Here is a 17733-nt window from a genome sequence, read left to right as displayed (position 1 = left end):
CACCCTTTCCGATGAGTGATAAATATATAGGATTGGACATTAACTCACACAGCAGTGACATTTGGTTGAAGGCTGCAATTTCCTCACCCACAGAAGCCTGACATACACATTTCCAAGGTGGATGCAGTGGATGGGGCAAGCTGGACTTCTGACACAGTCTGGGATGGCTGCTGCTGCACCACGGGCCTAGTGATGTCCTCAGGTGTCTCATCATGTGGCGGTGCTGCGGGTTCAACTCCAACTCCTACTCATGTCTTGTCAACTCTGTCAGCTTCTAAAGCAGAAACACAAGAAAGAAGGGTTTAAAAATAATTGCCTTGCTTGCCCACCGCGCTGGCCAGAGGCCAGTGGTTGGGGCCAACTTTCCCCTTTCTTTTTCTAAATTGTTGACATGAGCTAATAGGGCATTAAGCTAATAGGACATTAAGAAGTGCCCTTGTCTTCAGAAGGTGAAATATTGAGGGGGGGGGGGAGAGAGGGTGTTTTTTCAGCATCTTCTTGGCCAGTCCCTTACTCTTTGGGCCACCCACATTTTCTTAGGAGGCATCCAGTAAACAAACAGATATTCAAATTGATAAGTATGCATCCCAACCAACATTAGAAGGAACAAGAAGATTGCTATGTGGGCCTCCTCTCTCCTACATGGGCGATGGCCAAGGTCTATAAAACTTTGGTTGCATGAGGGCAAGCATAGGCATTGGGGCACTCATAATATGTTTGTCCCAACCATTGGTTTTTAAGATTATTAGGCCATTCCAATATTCATTGTAATTTGTTGGGTTAGACCTTATGTCTTCACCATTTGTAGTAAAAAGGCAATTATTTTATTCATTCACTTAAGTCTATCCCTGGGTTTTTGTTATTATTATTAGTTTTGTTTAATTATCTTTGTGTGTTTGTGTGTCTATTCATCCTACACCCCAGAGTCAGACATGACTGGACTTAATGTTAGGGGGAAACCTTTACCTTAACCATATGTGTGTGTGTGTGTGTATCCTGTAGGCATATCAGCATAATGGCCAAATTGTCTCTGAAAGGCTGTAAAGATGGCTGCCTGGCTACAAGTCTTGTAGCTAAGATGGCTGCTAGCTAAAAATATTCAACTTGTCCACCAGCCATGCAGTCAAGATGGTAGTGGCCATGTGCAGGGGGCATGCAGGGGTGGGTGGCTGCCTCGGCATTGAAGGCACAGCCAGTTGGATGGTTTGCCTGAACTGCGGCCGGCCGAGGATATTTTAGGCCAAGTAATGTTGGGGAATGCCAACTCCATTGGGACTCGGCCCACAGCAACTACTGGCTCCCATGCCAGGAAGTAATAATGGAAAGGGGAAAGGGAGGTGACACTGTTTCGTGCAGCAATAAGGCTGGCATGACCCAGTGGACAACTACAAAAGGGGGGAGCTGGTGCAAAGCACATCAGTGAAATGAAACTTTGTCTTCTGAAGGAAAAAAAAAACCCTTTATGGGCCTTAAGAAAATCTGACAAAAGTCTAACAGTAAACCATAGGCATTGAGGTTGTGTGACATGCCATTTGTAAGGCTGGGGTATGAACTCATTGAGGTTTTAATATGTCCTAGGAAACTGCATTCAATCCAAGACCTGCACTTTGTGCATCTTCATTGTAGAACATTATTCATTTCAATCTCTTCCTCTTGATTTTATTTTAAAACTCATCACTGAGGCTGAAGACCACTTCAACCAGGCCTGCACAACCTATGGTCCTCCAAGTGCTTGGGACTCCAACTCCCAGAAGCCCTAGCCAGCTTTTCCAATGGGCAGTAATTCTGGAAACAAATAATCCAGGAGACAGGATCAGAATTCAAAATTTGACAAAAAGTTGAACATGAGCCAACCATGTGATGAAGCAGTTTAAAAAGCCAATGGAATTTGGGCTGCATCAAAAGGAGTATAGTGTCTAAATTGAGGGAAGTCATGGAGCCTTTACTATTCTGCTTTGGTTAGACCTCACCTGGACTTATGTGTCTAATTATGGGCAACACAGTACAAAAGAGATATTGACAAGCTAGAAGGTGTCCAGAGATAAAGGTAAAGGTAAAAGTTTTCCCCAGACATTAAATCTAGTCATGTCCGACTCTGGGGGTGGTGCTCATCTCCATTTCTAAGCTGAAGATCCGGCATTGTCCGTAGACACCTCCAAGCATGACTACATGGAACGCTGTTACCTTCCCACGAGAGCGGTACCTATCTGTTGTTGTTGTTCACTCGTTCAGTCGTCTCTGACTCTTCGTGACCTCATGGACCAGCCCACGCCAGAGCTCCCTGTCGGCCGTTACCACCCCCAGCTCCCTCAAGGTCAGTCCAGTCACTTCAAGGATGCCATCTATCCATCTTGCCCTTGGTCGGCCCCTCTTCCTTTTGCCTTCCACTTTCCCCAGCATAATTGTCTTCTCTAGGCTTTCCTGTCTCCTCATGATGTGGCCAAAGTACTTCAACTTTGTCTCTAGTATCTTTCCCTCCAGTGAGCAGTCGGGCTTTATTTCCTGGAGGATGGACTGGTTGGATCTTCTCGCAGTCCAAGGCACTCTCCGCACTTTCCTCCAACACCACAGCTCAAAAGCATCGATCTTCCTTCGCTCGGCCTTCCCTAAGGTCCAGCTCTCACATCCGTAGGTGACTACAGGGAATACCATGGCTTTGACTAGGCGGATCTTTGTTGCCAGTCTGATGTCTCTACTCTTCACTATTTTATCGAGACTGGACATTGCTCTCCTCCCAAGAAGTAAGCGTCTTCTGATTTCCTGGCTACAGTCTGCATCTGCAGTAATCTTTGCACCTAGAAATACAAAGTCTGTCACGGCCTCCACGGTTTCTCCCTCTATTTTCCAGTTGTCAATCATTCTTGTTGCCATAATCTTGGTTTTTTTGATGTTTAGCTGCAACCCGGCTTTTGCGCTTTCTTCTTTCACCTTGATTAGAAGGCTCCTCAGCTCCTCCTCGCTTTCGGCCATCAGAGTGGTGTCATCTGCATATCTGAGGTTGTTAATGTTTCTTCCAGCAATTTTCACCCCAGCTTTGCATTCATCCAGCCCCGCACATCGCATGATGTGTTCTGCATACAAGTTAAAAAGGTTGGGTGAGAGGATGCAGCCTTGCCGTACGCCTTTCCCAATCTTGAACCAGTCTGTTGTTCCGTGGTCAGTTCTTACTGTTGCTACTTGGTACAGATTCCTCAGGAGAGAGACAAGGTGGCTTGGGATGCCACAATTTATTATGATCCACACAGTACCTATCTATCTACTCACATTTGCATGCTTTCCTAGGTTGGCAGAAACGGGGGCTAACAGTGGGAGCTCACCCCACTCCCTGTATTCGAGCCACCAACCTTTGGGTCAACAATTTCAGCAAATCCCTGGTTTAACCCACTACACCACTGGAGGCTCCACTGGAGGAGCCCCCAGTGTCCAGAGGAGGGAAACTAAAATGATCAATGGTCTGGAGACCATTAATCTCTATGAGGAGTGTGTTAAAGAACTGGGCATGTTTAGCCTGCAAACCAGAGGGTTGAGAGGAGACATAATAGTCATGAATATTTGAAAGGTTGTCATAGGAAAGTGGGAGCAGGCTTGTTTTTGTTTTTTTTTTTTTGTTTTTTTGATGCCATGGAAACTAGGACTTGGAGCAATGGGTTCAAATTACAGGAAAGGAGATTCCATCTGGACATGAGAGCTGCAGACAGTGGAACTCTCTTTCTTCAAGTGTGATGGAGGCTCCTTCCTTGAAGGCTTTAAACAGAGACTGGACCTGTCAGAGGTACTTTGATTGTGCTTTTCCTGCATGACAGGGAGTTGGACTATATGGTCCATGTAGTCTCTTCCAACTGTATTGTTCTATGATTGTATGGTTCTAAGTCCAAAATACCTGGAGGGCCACAGGTCTGGCTTCAAATAACATAGACTGAAATAGACTCATTAACTAAATAATAGAACTGATACATTCTAATGTCCAGAGCATTACTCCCCAGCACTCTAGTCTTGATCCCGGGGACGGGATTTCTGAGCCCCAGTGATGGTCCACCCTCATCATAAACCTGATTGTTCCTTCCTATTTATTTATTTATTTATTTATTTATTTACATTATTTCTATCCCGCCCATATCAGCCTGAAGGTGACTCAGGGCGGGATAGAAATAAGTAGGCAGACTTTCCTAAGTAGAGCAGACTTTCCACTACCCTTTGGATCTGTGACTAGAAGTGGAGCTGGATCAAGAAAGCCCTGTCGCTCACCGGAACAAGGGCACTGTATGCAAGGAAGTATGTTCAGAAAAAAATGGTATAAAACAGGCAGCAAAGAAGTATTCCATGAAAATGACTCCACCCTGAAGGTGCACTGTTCATTATTCTGCAGAGGGGTTAGACAGCAATTCTTCCTCTGTTTCTTCTCTAAAAGGAGCATCTACTCCAAAATAAACTCTCATCTTTGATTTACCTAAGCATGAATATAAGAGGGGGGGAAAGACTCCAGACTGTAGGTTGATAGATCATTATTGTGCTGCAGAGCTGGAATGTAATGATTCCTTTGCCTCTTCCCTTGTAGGAGTGTGTTCTCCAGAAATAAACCTTCAGAATGACAATGTTCAGCAAGTCACTGTTCCCTTCTGTGAATGAGTCGTTGGAATATAATGCAACTGAAAATATAACAGATTATAATGAGTCCCAAAATGAATATGCATTCTCTGGCAACTGGCTATATATCACAAGCATCATTGCACTTCTCATCTGCCTTCCTGGACTTGTAGGGAATGGAATTGTCATTTGGCTTCTTGGCTTCCGTATTAAAAGGACTCCCTTCACCACATACATTTTGAACCTTGCTATTGCAGACTTTTCTGTGCTCAGCAATGAATTTATTGGTGATATATGTTTTCTTTTTGGCTTGGTTCCTCCCAACATTATTCATGATTACTTTGCTTCTGCCTACCATGCCATCGTTCTGTTTACATTCACTGTTAGTCAGTACCTCATGACAATCATCAGCATTGACAGATGCGTTTGCCTCTTCTTCCCACTTTGGCATCGATGTCACCGGCCACCACATTTATCCACCACTGTGTGTGTCGTTGTATGGATCCTCAGCTTCTTAACTACTGCTATAGGTGTCAGTCTCCATTTCACTGGATATAATATCATAAAATTTTTACATTTTCTCTTTAATGCTGTGGTTTGTATGTCCATCATGTGTGTGTCCACTATAGCCATGTTTTTAAAATTCTGCTTAAGATCACCACAGAAGAAGAAGGGAAAACTGTTAAGAACCATTTGGATCACACTTTTCTTCTTCCTCCTTTTAGCTTTTCCATTTAATATAACTCATATTCTGTATCTATCCCTTCTTCAAAATGATTATTTGTATGGATATGGAGTCATGTGTGCCTTGTTAAACAGTGCCATTAACCCCATGATCTATTATTTGGTGGGAAGAGATAAAAGAGGGAGATCCAGCAAGCAAATCAAGAAAGTGTTTGAGAAACTTTTCAAGGAAGAGGAAGACTCTAGAGAGAATGAGGAAATCTGATCCCAAATAGCTAAAAGGGCCCTTTAACAAGGTAGTTAGTCATTCATAAATGTATAAGAAAAAATGGATTCTAGATTGAGTAATGTTTAGAAAGTTTTATTTGCTTTGAAAAGTCAATGAGATATATACAATTATTTCCAAAGTATGCATTGCAATGCTCAGTCCCATCTCGCTTTCAAAGACTAAAACATTTGTTATGAATACAAGGAAGTAATAGAAATAGTTAAGGCTATAGCTAGCACAGTGGATTAAATGTAGAGTTACTGGAATTCTTGTCAACCCAAAGGTCAGCAGTTAAACCGCGGGTCAGGGTGAGCTCCAGCCATCAGCCCTAGCCTATGTATACCTAGCAGCCTGACAGCAGCAATCTAAGTAGATAAATAGGTAGTGCTTCAGTTTGTGGTCAAAGGCAATCCTGAAAAATATGCCAGCTACATCAATCAGGAAGGCATCTATGGTATCAGTCTCCTCAGAATGGAAAATGGAGCAACAGCACATCCCCATGGTCAAGTTGAGCACAGCCTCCAGATGTCGGAGATGAAAACGCGGGCAGCCTTGCCTCTATGTATTGTCTCTCTGTGTTATTAATTGTGACAGCATAGAATGTCTGCCTTGAATGTGTTCTGCAATCCACTCTGGGTCCTCTTGGGGAGATAGACGTAAATATAAATAAATTATTATTATTATTATTATTATTATTATTATTATTACTATTATTATTCATTTCATTAGAAAGGCTTTCCTGCAAGTTTGACAAGCAGAGACATTGTCATAAGGTAACAGTAGCCACTTTAGCACAGAAAATAATGTTTAAGGAAAGAATGTGTTGAAAATTAGAGAAGGTTGGTTGATGATATCATTTGTATATTTGAACAGTATAGCAGGAGGTTTCAATCAAGGGAGATAAATCTTAAGGAAACCAAAGAACTTAACTGATTTGCTTATGTGAAACCTAAGGATGGGTTTTATCGAGATAAGGGAAACGTAGCCATGGAGTTGTGTAAAGATAATAACCAAGGAATTAGACAAAATCTATAAATGGTTTTTGAAACTCATGATCGAAGATGAACCAATGTAAAAAATGCTGAATGCTGTGGGCATAATGTCCATATGTGGTATGGGAGAAAATGTGGTCAAAGGATCAACTTTTGTGTGGTGATTTAAATGAAAACCTGGTAATTTAAATGGAAAATGATTTATAGATGAGGTGTAACCCCAAATAAGCTATTGAAATGTTTCCAAATGTTTCAGAGCTTCTAAAGAATATGCCAATGGAAGACTATTTAAAAGATGGAAATGGTTTCTAGTTTTGTTTTGTTTTGTTTTTTAAGATGAATTCTGAAAATGAAATAATAATTTGTGTCTTTCATATTTTTTAATTTAAGTTGGATTATTTCATTGCATTATAACAGAGTAATATTTAGCCCTTTTTTGTCATTACAGCTAGGATTGTCGCTCAGGTGGCTTCTGTATTTTAGTTATATATTTTTATTTCTTTTTCTTCTCTTTAATTTCCTATGAGTTTATTTTAAATATCTATTATTTTGTTTGTAAATTAGATTGTCAATGTTAAAATCAATCCATCAATAAATTGTGAGAGGAGCAAAAAAAAGAAGAAATACCTCTGTTCTGTTAGTTCCTTTTTCTTCTTCCTATAGTTATAATGATACTGGATGATCTTGAGTCTCTTAGTTTTATCATGTTAGTTATGAAAATGAACTTGGGCTTTATACAAATACATGGCCAAAGACAAAAGGACTACTACAGACTCTTGGAGCAGGTAGAAATTATGTATTTGAAGACTGGTATATTCTATTCTGTCAGCTCAAGTTCATGCCACCAAGTTTGTGCTTAAGAGCCCTTCCAGGCAGGCCCTATATCCCAGGATCTGAACCCAGGTTTTCTGCTTTAAACTGGTTTATATGAGTCTGCACTGCCAGATAACCTGGGATAAATAAAAAACCTGGCATCAGATTCTGGGATATGGGGCCTCTCTGGAAGGTACCTAAGATGGTGGAAAGCCATTGATGCAAACATGTGTCTACTGGAGTTTAATAAGTTAAATTATGAATCAATAAATAATGGATCAACAAACAAAGAAATAAATAATGAGTACCACCAGTGGTCTCTCTCAAAAGAATTCTCTATGCCTTCCAACTGTTGCAAAGCCAGAACTCTATTATACAACCCATAACTTACAGGCATTGATCCCACCCCAGACTTACAGAAAAGCATCTCTTGGAAGGCTTGACTGGCCACTTTGTCCAAATGCCTGATAGTCATCTCTCAAAGTAGTGATTTTACTTTCATCTCAAAAAACAGAAAACAGAAAGTTAGTGGATAACAAAAGAGATTTCAACATGGACTTAAAGTTAGCCTAAAGAGAACTGAGAACTGGGAAGTGTTGGAACTGGAGCTGTTACAAATAGTGCTATGAATTTTGAAGAGGAATGAATGGAAAGTGAAACCGAGAAAAATGCCAAGAGGAAGGCACATAAAGCAAACCCTTATTGAGATCACCTTCCATCTAGAAATGTTTAATAATAATAATAATAATAATAACAATAATAATAAATTTTATTTATACCTCACCACTATCTCCCCAAAGGGGACTTGGGCGGCTAACATGAGGCCAGACCCAAAAATAATACAGTAAAGTTGGACACAAAACAACAGAAAAATTACATCACATCAAAATACATAAAGTAACAAAATAAAATAAACAGTGCAAAATAACATAATAAAAAAACAAATGTTTGACCTCTTTGTGAAAAATAATGCAGATAGTTGATATATGATCTACGGCTAAGCTACATTGGTTTCAAACTGACAAACTGACAAATACCTGTATATTTGTATTTTATTTTAAGACGACTAGATGTATGTTGTATGTTGTGTTTGACCTGTTTGTTTTTGATAAGGCCAACTGGCTAATCAATAAAAGTTGTTGTTGTTGTTGTGAAAAATAACAGCTTTCTACTTCCAAAACCAAGACCTTACACTAGGAAGGCAATCCTACTCAACGAGGAGTAACCGCTTATATTAGTAATATAGTAGCACTGTTCTTGTAGAGTGAGACCAGCAGATATATCACAAGTGACCATTTTTATATTAAATGAGGCCCCTTCTGCACTGCCCTATAAAATCAGATTATCTGCTTAGAACTGGATCATATGGCAGTGTAGACTCATATAATCCAGTTCAAAGCAGATAATGTGGATTATCTGTTTTGATAATCTGGATTATACAGCAGTGTAGAAGGGAACTGAATCCTCTACTGTGAAGAAGCAAACTTCTTCTCTTCCTCCAGAAGTAGTGGAAGAAGAAGGTGAAATCTCTCTATTTTCCACAGTCTCTTGCTGATTTTTTCTAATTTTGAGAAAAGTTTTGAGAGAGCAAAAATATCTCAGGAAGAAGATGAGGAAACAATGGGCTAGACAGGCATAATATCACTTTATGAAAATGATTATTTTTTTGTCAAAGGCCTCCTCTACACGGCCGAAATGAAAAAGAACAAGAGTGAATGGGCTTTGAGGCATCCACTTGTTGCATGAAGCCAGTTAACCCTAAATGCTTAACACAGTCTTGTGCCACATTCCCCAAATTTGGGTATGCCCTGGAGCTCCCCTAAAGCCAGATCCTACATTTGTCACCAGAAACATTTTCTATGTATTGAAAAAATTATCTACCAATTGGAATTATCTCCAAACCATGATCCATATAATGTCTCAACTATGGAGATAAGAAAGCATATGCATTTTATAGGATGTTTTGCCATTCATTCCCTCTTCTTCCTCCCCCCAATATTTTTATCATTATTATTTTGAACAATCACGCTCACAAATGTGTATAATAAAAAATGACAACTTGCTTGACTCAAGAGTGCCTACCAGAGCCTCACATGGTCAGAGTTCCTGCCTTTAAACTTAGATATTATCTTGATAGCCAGGAAAACGACGTTCTTGTCTTATGATGTGAAGATAGCAACTGATGAAGTGAAGAAAGAACGAATGGGCATGCATTGCTTTTCTTACATTTCATTGGAGGAACAGCACAATTTCATCCTAAATGGACTTGAGTTTTGTGCAAAGGCATGAGCATATTTTCTTGTAGTGATTTTGAAGAACAGCAAGAACAGTGTTGCCTTTTGGAGACTTGGGGTGTAATTACAGGAGCGTCTCTTCCCATAACCTGTCATTTCAGCACAGAACTCCATAGCACATTTCTTCTCATCACTATATCTGAAGCTATATCCATTCTTTCACTCAGGTATGTGGGGAAGGAGGGTTATTTGCACAAACAGGCTCATTGTCATCTGTTACAATCAATTGGATCTTCCATGGGATGGTTTGATAAATCTGCATGAGGTTTTTGGACTGGAACCATGGCCAATGGACGTAAGAAAGGACTGAAAAAATTTATGATTTGATTATGTTGGAGTTAGGCAATTTCCTTTGAAGTTTTCAGCCCGTCAGATTTTGGTGACATTTGTTCTGGGCTCTTATACTAAAATGTATATTTCTAGCAGAGTGCATTTCAGCATTATTTTCTACATTTGGATGTTTATGCATAGAGTTACACACATTTTTCTGAGGTCTTCATCAATAGAGAGAGTTCTCTTGAATTTTTTCTCATGCATAAACCCTTTCCAGTTATTCTAGGGCTTATTTCTAGAGCTTTTTACTTAGATAAAAAGCCCTAGAAAAAGTCAAAATGGACGGCTTCCCACCCCAACAAATTACCAAGTGTTACAATTCTTTCTTTGCTACCAATAAGCTATTGCTCCTGAGAGTAGAACACAAAGCAATGGATTCAAGCTAATGAGAGATTCCATCTAAGATTAGGAAGAACTTCCTGATGGTAAGGGTGTTCTGTAATGGGATATGTTGCCTAGAAGTGTGATGGAATTTACTTCTTTGCAGGCTTTTAAGCAGAGGGGGTGAATGGCCAGCTGTTGGAAGAGCTTGGTTGTGTATTCCTGCTTGGCAGAATGGAGGTTGGAATGGATGAGCCTTTGAAATCCTTCCAGCTCTATGGACCAAATTGTTCAGAAGTGTGACTTGCAACTAAATATGCACTTGCAAGTTTTTTCTGATGTGTGGCAACTGAACCTCTCATGGGGGTTTCTTGCCCAGACTTGTTCAGAAACGGTTTGGCCTTTGCTCTGAGGCTGAGGAGTCTGACTTGTCCAATGTGTCCATTGCCAAGTAGCAATTCAAATCCTAGTCTTTAGAGTCATCGTCCAACGCTCAAACCACTAAACCATGTAGCTGATATGATGTCCCAAAAACTTGTTTTCAGAGAAATCAGACTTGAAGCCAAGCAGTGATAATACCTCCAGCTGTTTTTTAAAATATGATTTTGTTGTCTCTGCTTTATTATCATCATTAACAATTCCTTAACAATGGTCATTTCTTTCTCACCCCTTCTCTATACAATGATCTTATAGTGATTATATTAAAAATTAAAGTTGAGGTGAAGAAATTTTAAGAACTCCATATAGGTATTCAGGATACTTTATAACATGATTTTCAAACAAGTTTGTTCATGTGTACTTTTTGTAGCATCTTATTTGATAAAGAAATCTGGAGATATCAAAAGCTGGCCAAGTCTTCTAAATGTCCCTCATTGATATGGAAATAAAAGAAAAGAGATTTAAATATGAACAAAATTAAATGACACTGATGAGAAGAAAAACACTCTACTTTAAATTCAAATTGATCTTCTTCTTTTTTTTCTTTTTCTTTTCTTTTTTTTTTGCCCATCATAGCAGGCTTAAAATTTGAACCAGCACTGATCATGAGGTGTGTGCAAATATTGTTTTGGTGTCTTGGATTCTAGCAGTTCAAGAGATTAATTTGCCAAATGTATGAAAATGAGCCCGGTGGGGAGCAGCCAAAACTTTAGACAAAAGGGATCAGAGTAGCTCATCTTCAGCCAGATGAAGATGAGGGGTTTCAGGGTTCAAGGCCTGATGGTTCTGTAAATGAGCAAACAGACGGGGTTTAAGAGCAAGATCATTCTGCAGCTGAGGGAATGGAGGGGGTTTTGAAGCAAGATGCTTTTGCTGATACAAAATGTGAAAGTTGAAGTGCTTTGGGATTCAACAGGCAGGGAAGAGAGGATAATATTAGCTCATCTGAGGAAGCAGCTGGCTTAGACAGAGATACCAGGCTGCTTCTGAGGGGGTGCAGGAAAATCTGTGAAAAAGAGAGGCAGAAGCAGGCCTCTCAAGGTCAAAAGAATGTGTTCATGTTTTGCAGTCCTTAATAAGAACCAACAGAGTATTTCTTAGATACTCTGCTAACACTCTGTTGGTTCTTATTGCCAGTATAGAATGTTTCTTTTGGGATAACGCATAAGTATAATGTTGATGCTGTGTACATCAGAATGGATATCAAACTAAACATAAATTTGCTGCTTGTGAAATTGGTCATTGAACTGAAGAGTCTGTAGAGCACACAACCAGTTTCAACTTTTTTAGTCTTCCTCAGGTGACTATGCCTAGGAATATTGTAATACATTAACTGAAGCATATAACATTTGCATATAAATACAGTTATAAATCAGGTATAAGTACTCACAATTGTATGTTTCCATGACAAACACTTTACATTCCTCTCCCAAGTAGTATTCTATGTCTTTTTTCAATTATATCAATGGAGGCAGGCATGTAGCCCGAAATTCTCATGGTGGTCCGCGAGAAGGCCTTGCTGGTACATTATTTAAACTGTTATGTTTATTCATATCATGATCTGATCACCATGCTCAATATATCCCATATGCATGGGGGTATTGGGGTAAGGATACAAAAGGTTGCTAGGGTAGACCCTCTTTCACTCAGCCCCCCCCCATCAAACTCAGCTCCCCCCAAAACAAAATCCTGGCTACGGGCCTGAATGGAGGGTACTAAAAATGAACAAATACTTGAACAATACTTGAGATTACAATTATAATGGTATAAATGATTAAAGCCACCAGATGGTGCTAATGATACTCATAGTATAGTAGGGATTTATAGTATGATAAGGTTACCACAGAACAGGCTCATATGAAGCAACTATATGAGTTATGTTCATTTAAACCATGGAGGTGTTCAGTTTGTAATCTGAACATCAAATATGTTTCTCTTTGTAGGCGTTTAGTGTTATAATCCATAGGTTTAGGTTGTGTCACCACTTCTAATATGTGGAATTTGAATGATTCCGAGCTGTGTTGTTGTTCAAAAAGTGTTTATAGAGAATCTATTCTCTGGACTGATTTCTGATTCTGTTGTTGTGTTCAATGATCCTTAATTTTACTGCATGTTGGGTCTGTCCTATATAAACCAGTTTGCAAGCAAATTATCGCATATATCACTGACTTTGTACCAGTTATTATTGCATATATCATTGACTTTGTACCACATGTAGCAAAATGGGTGTATTTAAATATTGGATGTTCAGGTTACAAACTGAACATCCCTGTGGCCCACTGAGATTACAATTTCAAAAGTTTGCATGTATATTGCATGTAAATTGAACTGGCTTGGGATTGTGTAATAGCTGGTCTATCTTAACCTTTGTTTAACATTCGTTTTAAATTTTTGTGGTTTGAAATTTTACCTTGGCATTTTAATGATGATATTTTTAATTACTTTTTAATTTAATCAAGTTTGAATGTATGCTAGTTCACTGTTACAGGAGTCTTAGGATAGTGATTAGTGTCTACTTCTGTATGTTTTTTGGTTTTGTCTTTAATGTTGATATGGCCAGTGGACTAATCAATAAACTTTGCTTTGCTTTGCATATATATGAATATACATGCAAACTTTTGAAATTATAATCTCAGTGGATTGGTAAAACATTCTGAAACTTGGCAGACATGCAGTTGTATATGTGGCCTACAAGTGAGGCAGGTTTCATACTGATATGACTAAAAATAACAAAGAAACAAGACTTTCAATTTTTCCCATTGCTGCCAATCGACCAAATCTTTCAAACATGGAAAGAAAAATCCCTCCTGAATTTGGGAAGTTCTCTAAAACAGAATTGGGACGGGGGGAGGGGGGGGAGTCACCAAGAACTTCACAGTCATTTCCCAGGGTTAGTCATCATAGCATTAAAGTGTTGTTGTTTTTTTCTAGCAGGAATTGCATCAAAAGAAGAATCTCCAAAGCAGGTTCGGAACACAATGGCTGATTTCAACTTGTCCCTGAGGACTCTGCCCAATCCTGAAATGGGGTGTAATGGAACGGACAATGAGAAACAGTTACCAAGCGTAGTGATATTTTTGACAACCATCATGGCTCTTTCCACCAGCCTTTTGGGACTTGTAGGGAATGGGGTTGTCTTCTGGTTCCTTGGATTCTGCATTAAGAGAAATCCTTTCACTACCTATGTCTTGAACCTAGCCATAGCTGATTTTGGAGTGGTCACGGCTATTGTTGCTATCAATACAATCTGGCTTGCACAATTACTCAACTATATAGATGACACATATAATTTCTCGATGATATTCTTTAACACTCTGTTTAAATTCATGTTCAGCACTAGTCAGTTTCTACTGTCGCTCATCAGCATTGACAGGTGCGTCTGTGTCTTCTTTCCATTTTGGCATCGATGCCACCGACCACCATATCTGTCGCCCACTCTGTGTGCCCTAATATGGATTTTCAACTTTCTTTTTTCATTTAGCGATATAGTCCTCCCACTAACCTTTCCATATTTTAACTCCTCATACTACCTATTCCTCCTGAATATTTTGGTTTGCACATCACTTATGGCCATCTGCACTATAGCACTACTAATTAAAATCTGCATCATATCGCCTCAATACAAGCGGGGGAAGCTCCTGACAGTCATCTTGCTCACCCTTCTCTTCTTCTTCTTCTTTACTTTTCCAATGAATGCTATTCAATACTTCTCTGATGATATCCCTCTTTTAAATGATCCCTATTTCAATGAATATGCTCTACTTGGTGCCTATATAAATAGTACTGTTAACCCCCTCTTCTATTTTTTGATTGGGAAAGAAAAGCAGGATCGATCTGGGGAGAAAGTCAAGAAAATACTAGTCAGGCTTTTCACAGAGAATGAAAATGATATGGAAGAAATGACAACCTCAGTCCAAACCCAATTGTGATGCAGTTACATGAGCTGAAATGAAGACTGAAAAATAATGCATCTCAGCGGAAACATGCAGCCTTCAAGATATTATTACAACCATTCTGACTCTATTTCATCACATTTCTGATACACACAAACCTTATAAAGCAATATGGAAGTATTCAGAATGGGGTTGCGCTGGGGGGAGAGGGTGTTGCACTGCTAGAGCAATGTAAATATTCACGAAGTTTAATTTGATGCTATATGTAAGAATAAAGAATGTACCGACTCTTATTCTAACCCCAATAACTGTCAATAAAAACAGACAAATTCCAAATCTATCAGAAATAGTATGTGGTAAATGAAACATCCATTGCAAAGTGGAAAACAATCCTAGCTGGCTTTCAGATTGCATTGGGGCAGGTGTATATGACCAGTAGGATTCTATATTGTATAGCAGGACAACTTGTTTAGCAATGCAAAACTGTTGGTGTAAAATAGTGTAGATTTACTTGAGTGAGTCTGAGCAATAGATGACATGCATCTTCCCATGGCTCATACTGTTTGATTAGCTCTGTCATTTGTGTTACGTTAGAAAGGCTGTGACTGCAATCTTGTGTGTCCTGGGCCTAAACACAGAAATTTTGGTGACATACAATGCCATGGCCTTGTGAATACCCTCTGAAAACAACAAACAATTTCTGATTACATCCTATGCTGATTATATTCTGTACTCACCTGGAATGCCCTCTATTTGGAGACATTGGTTTCATTCCAGGACCAAGCTAAAATTGGACTGTTTTATTTCATTTTTAATTTGTACATGTATTATCTGTGCATGGCTTTCAATTAATTTTAACAAGTCCAATTGTTTAATACTTTTAGTCTGTAATTTATTTTTACCATCTTAAATATGGATTATTTCTTTGACGACGACAACAGCACAGCTATAGTTTATTTAAACTGGAAATAAATTAAAGCACCAACAATGGAAGAATGAATTGTTACATTGCTGAGTTTATTTATTTATTTATTCACCACTTTTCTCATTCCTAGGGGGACTCAAAACGGTTTCCAACATAATAAATGGCAAAAATTAAATTCCTCACAAACATATAAATCAGTATATTACATCTAAAGTAAAAACATATATAAAAACCAATAAAAATGATGTAAATATTTGAGTTGCTCCAAATGACCAAATAAACCTGGCAGTTCAAGACTTTGTGAAAGAGAGGAAACTATGTATGGATATTTTTAATCTGATAAATATAATATAATTCGAATCTGCATTTATTGTTATTTGTTTTTGGGGAAAATGGCATTCATAACCTTTTTGAAAAGGAATATGCTGTCATATCCATTTGGCAAATGTGAATCTCCATGAACATCTGAAAACCACCTATTGAAAACCACTAGTCAAGGAAAGGCCTGACCTTTAAAACCTGTGATTCTTTCAGTAGCTAAAACCATTCAACACATGGACCACAAAGTCTGTGGCTACTTTCCTCCTTCAGATGTCATCTGGTTTTTGCAAGGTTGTTACACTTCTCTGCTCCTGAACCTTTATTTATTTATTTGACTTGTATACCGCTACTCCCAATTTGGCTCGGAGCAGTTTACAACAGTAGATTAAAACAATACAATTAACTTTAAAATACAATAAAAACAAGAACAGACATAGTCCCGAGTTATTCACCCATCGAAAGCTTGTCGGAAGAGAAAGTTTTACAGGCTTTCCGAAAAGCAAGTAGGACTCGGATAGTTTGGGTTTCAACTGGCAAGGCATTCCATAAATAAGGGGCCACAATCGAGAAGGCTCTCTGCCTAGTAGAGGACAGATGATAAGTCTGGATGTTGGGGACTTCAAGCAATTTTTTGTCTTCGGACCGAAATCATCTCTGGGGTTAGTAGGGGGATAAGCGGGCCCTCAGGAACGCCCACCACCTTGACAGTGGTGGGAGTGGAGATTTCACTATCTGGTCCGGCCAAACCCCGTACAGTTCCACTGAGTGTCACCCTTACCTTTGTTGTTGTTTGTCATGGTGGTGGTGGTCACAGAGCCCCAGAGAGCTCCTGGCTGTTGCTCTGACCTTGAAAAGCAAAGGGGGAAAAGGACATGAAACCCAATTTGAGTTATGAAGCATCGAAAGAAAATCAATGCTTCCCGAGATATATTTTCTCTCATCTCATACAAAACAGCGTCATAGAGAAAGACAGAAAATCAAAACAAGGAGTCAGAAGTAGGAACAGCATGGCAAAGAAAAAAATGGATGTGTTTCCAGTGTTTTTCTTGAATTTACCTCTCCAACGAATTGCATATGTAATCCTCCACTTTTTAAAAATTAGAAATGAAAGTTCCCAAATAATCCAGAACGTTACTATTAAGCCCATCAGGAAATGAATGCAAGCACATTTAGTTGGAAAATATAGTCAGGAAATAGTTTAATAGAACAAAGAGAGCTGGTTCCTGCATTTATGCCAGGTAGTAAATCTAAACAATTATCTGCCTTTTAGCTGTTCTGAGACAATAGAAAGGATGCTGCATACCATTTTATTGAAATGGACAGAGTTTTCCAATCACAGCTATTGATGGCAAGCTTTGTGTAAAGTACTCATTTCAAGGTGCTTTTAAAGGAACTTCTAAAGCAGGGTGAAGGAGAAAGCATGGGAATGAGCCAACAGTATAGAGCAAAATGGAATTAGCAATGTGGGCACATTGCATATCCCAATGTAGCCATGTCTCATAATTTATAATTTTGGAGTCTACTTTTCAATAACAGTGATGTGGTGAGCCAACGAAGTTGATTATGAGAGATTCTGGGAGTTGTAGTCCAAGAACAACTCCAAGGTCACAATGCTATTGCTGATCCCAATCCAAGTAGTCCCACTGAATGATGGTGGGTTTATTCAACACTGCAGTTAGTTCCATTCATTCAGTGTGTCTTCTTCAATTGAGACCAACCAATATGTTTGAAAGTCAGTTCCATAAAGACAAATTTTGAGTTTAAATCATATGAAGAAAACGAATGAAACGGGAAACAGAAACAAAGAGTTATGGAAAGCAGAAATAAAGTGGAAGAGAAAGAAACATGCATCTATCCCTCCCACCTT

General features: G+C 39.0%; 2 protein-coding genes across 2 annotated transcripts; both read left to right on the top strand.

Annotated features, from left to right (window-relative positions):
• The first annotated feature begins 4585 nt into the window (after positions 1-4585).
• Positions 4586-5533, top strand: LOC132772873 (mas-related G-protein coupled receptor member H-like). The gene has a single exon (XM_067467268.1). The coding sequence runs from the start codon at positions 4586-4588 to the stop codon at positions 5531-5533; it is 948 nt and encodes a 315-aa protein (XP_067323369.1).
• Positions 5534-13664: 8131 nt separating this feature from the next.
• LOC132772874 (proto-oncogene Mas-like) lies at positions 13665-15335 on the top strand. The gene has a single exon (XM_060771720.2). It carries the CDS (start codon positions 13706-13708, stop codon positions 14654-14656), a length of 951 nt encoding a protein of 316 aa, XP_060627703.2. The 5' UTR covers positions 13665-13705; the 3' UTR covers positions 14657-15335.
• Positions 15336-17733: the final 2398 nt, after the last annotated feature.

Source organism: Anolis sagrei, chromosome 4, assembly GCF_037176765.1.
Source record: "Anolis sagrei isolate rAnoSag1 chromosome 4, rAnoSag1.mat, whole genome shotgun sequence".
Classification (NCBI taxonomy): Eukaryota; Metazoa; Chordata; class Lepidosauria; order Squamata; family Dactyloidae; genus Anolis; species Anolis sagrei.
Note: the sequence above shows the minus strand (reverse complement) of the source record. Positions and strands in the feature narration are given on the sequence as shown.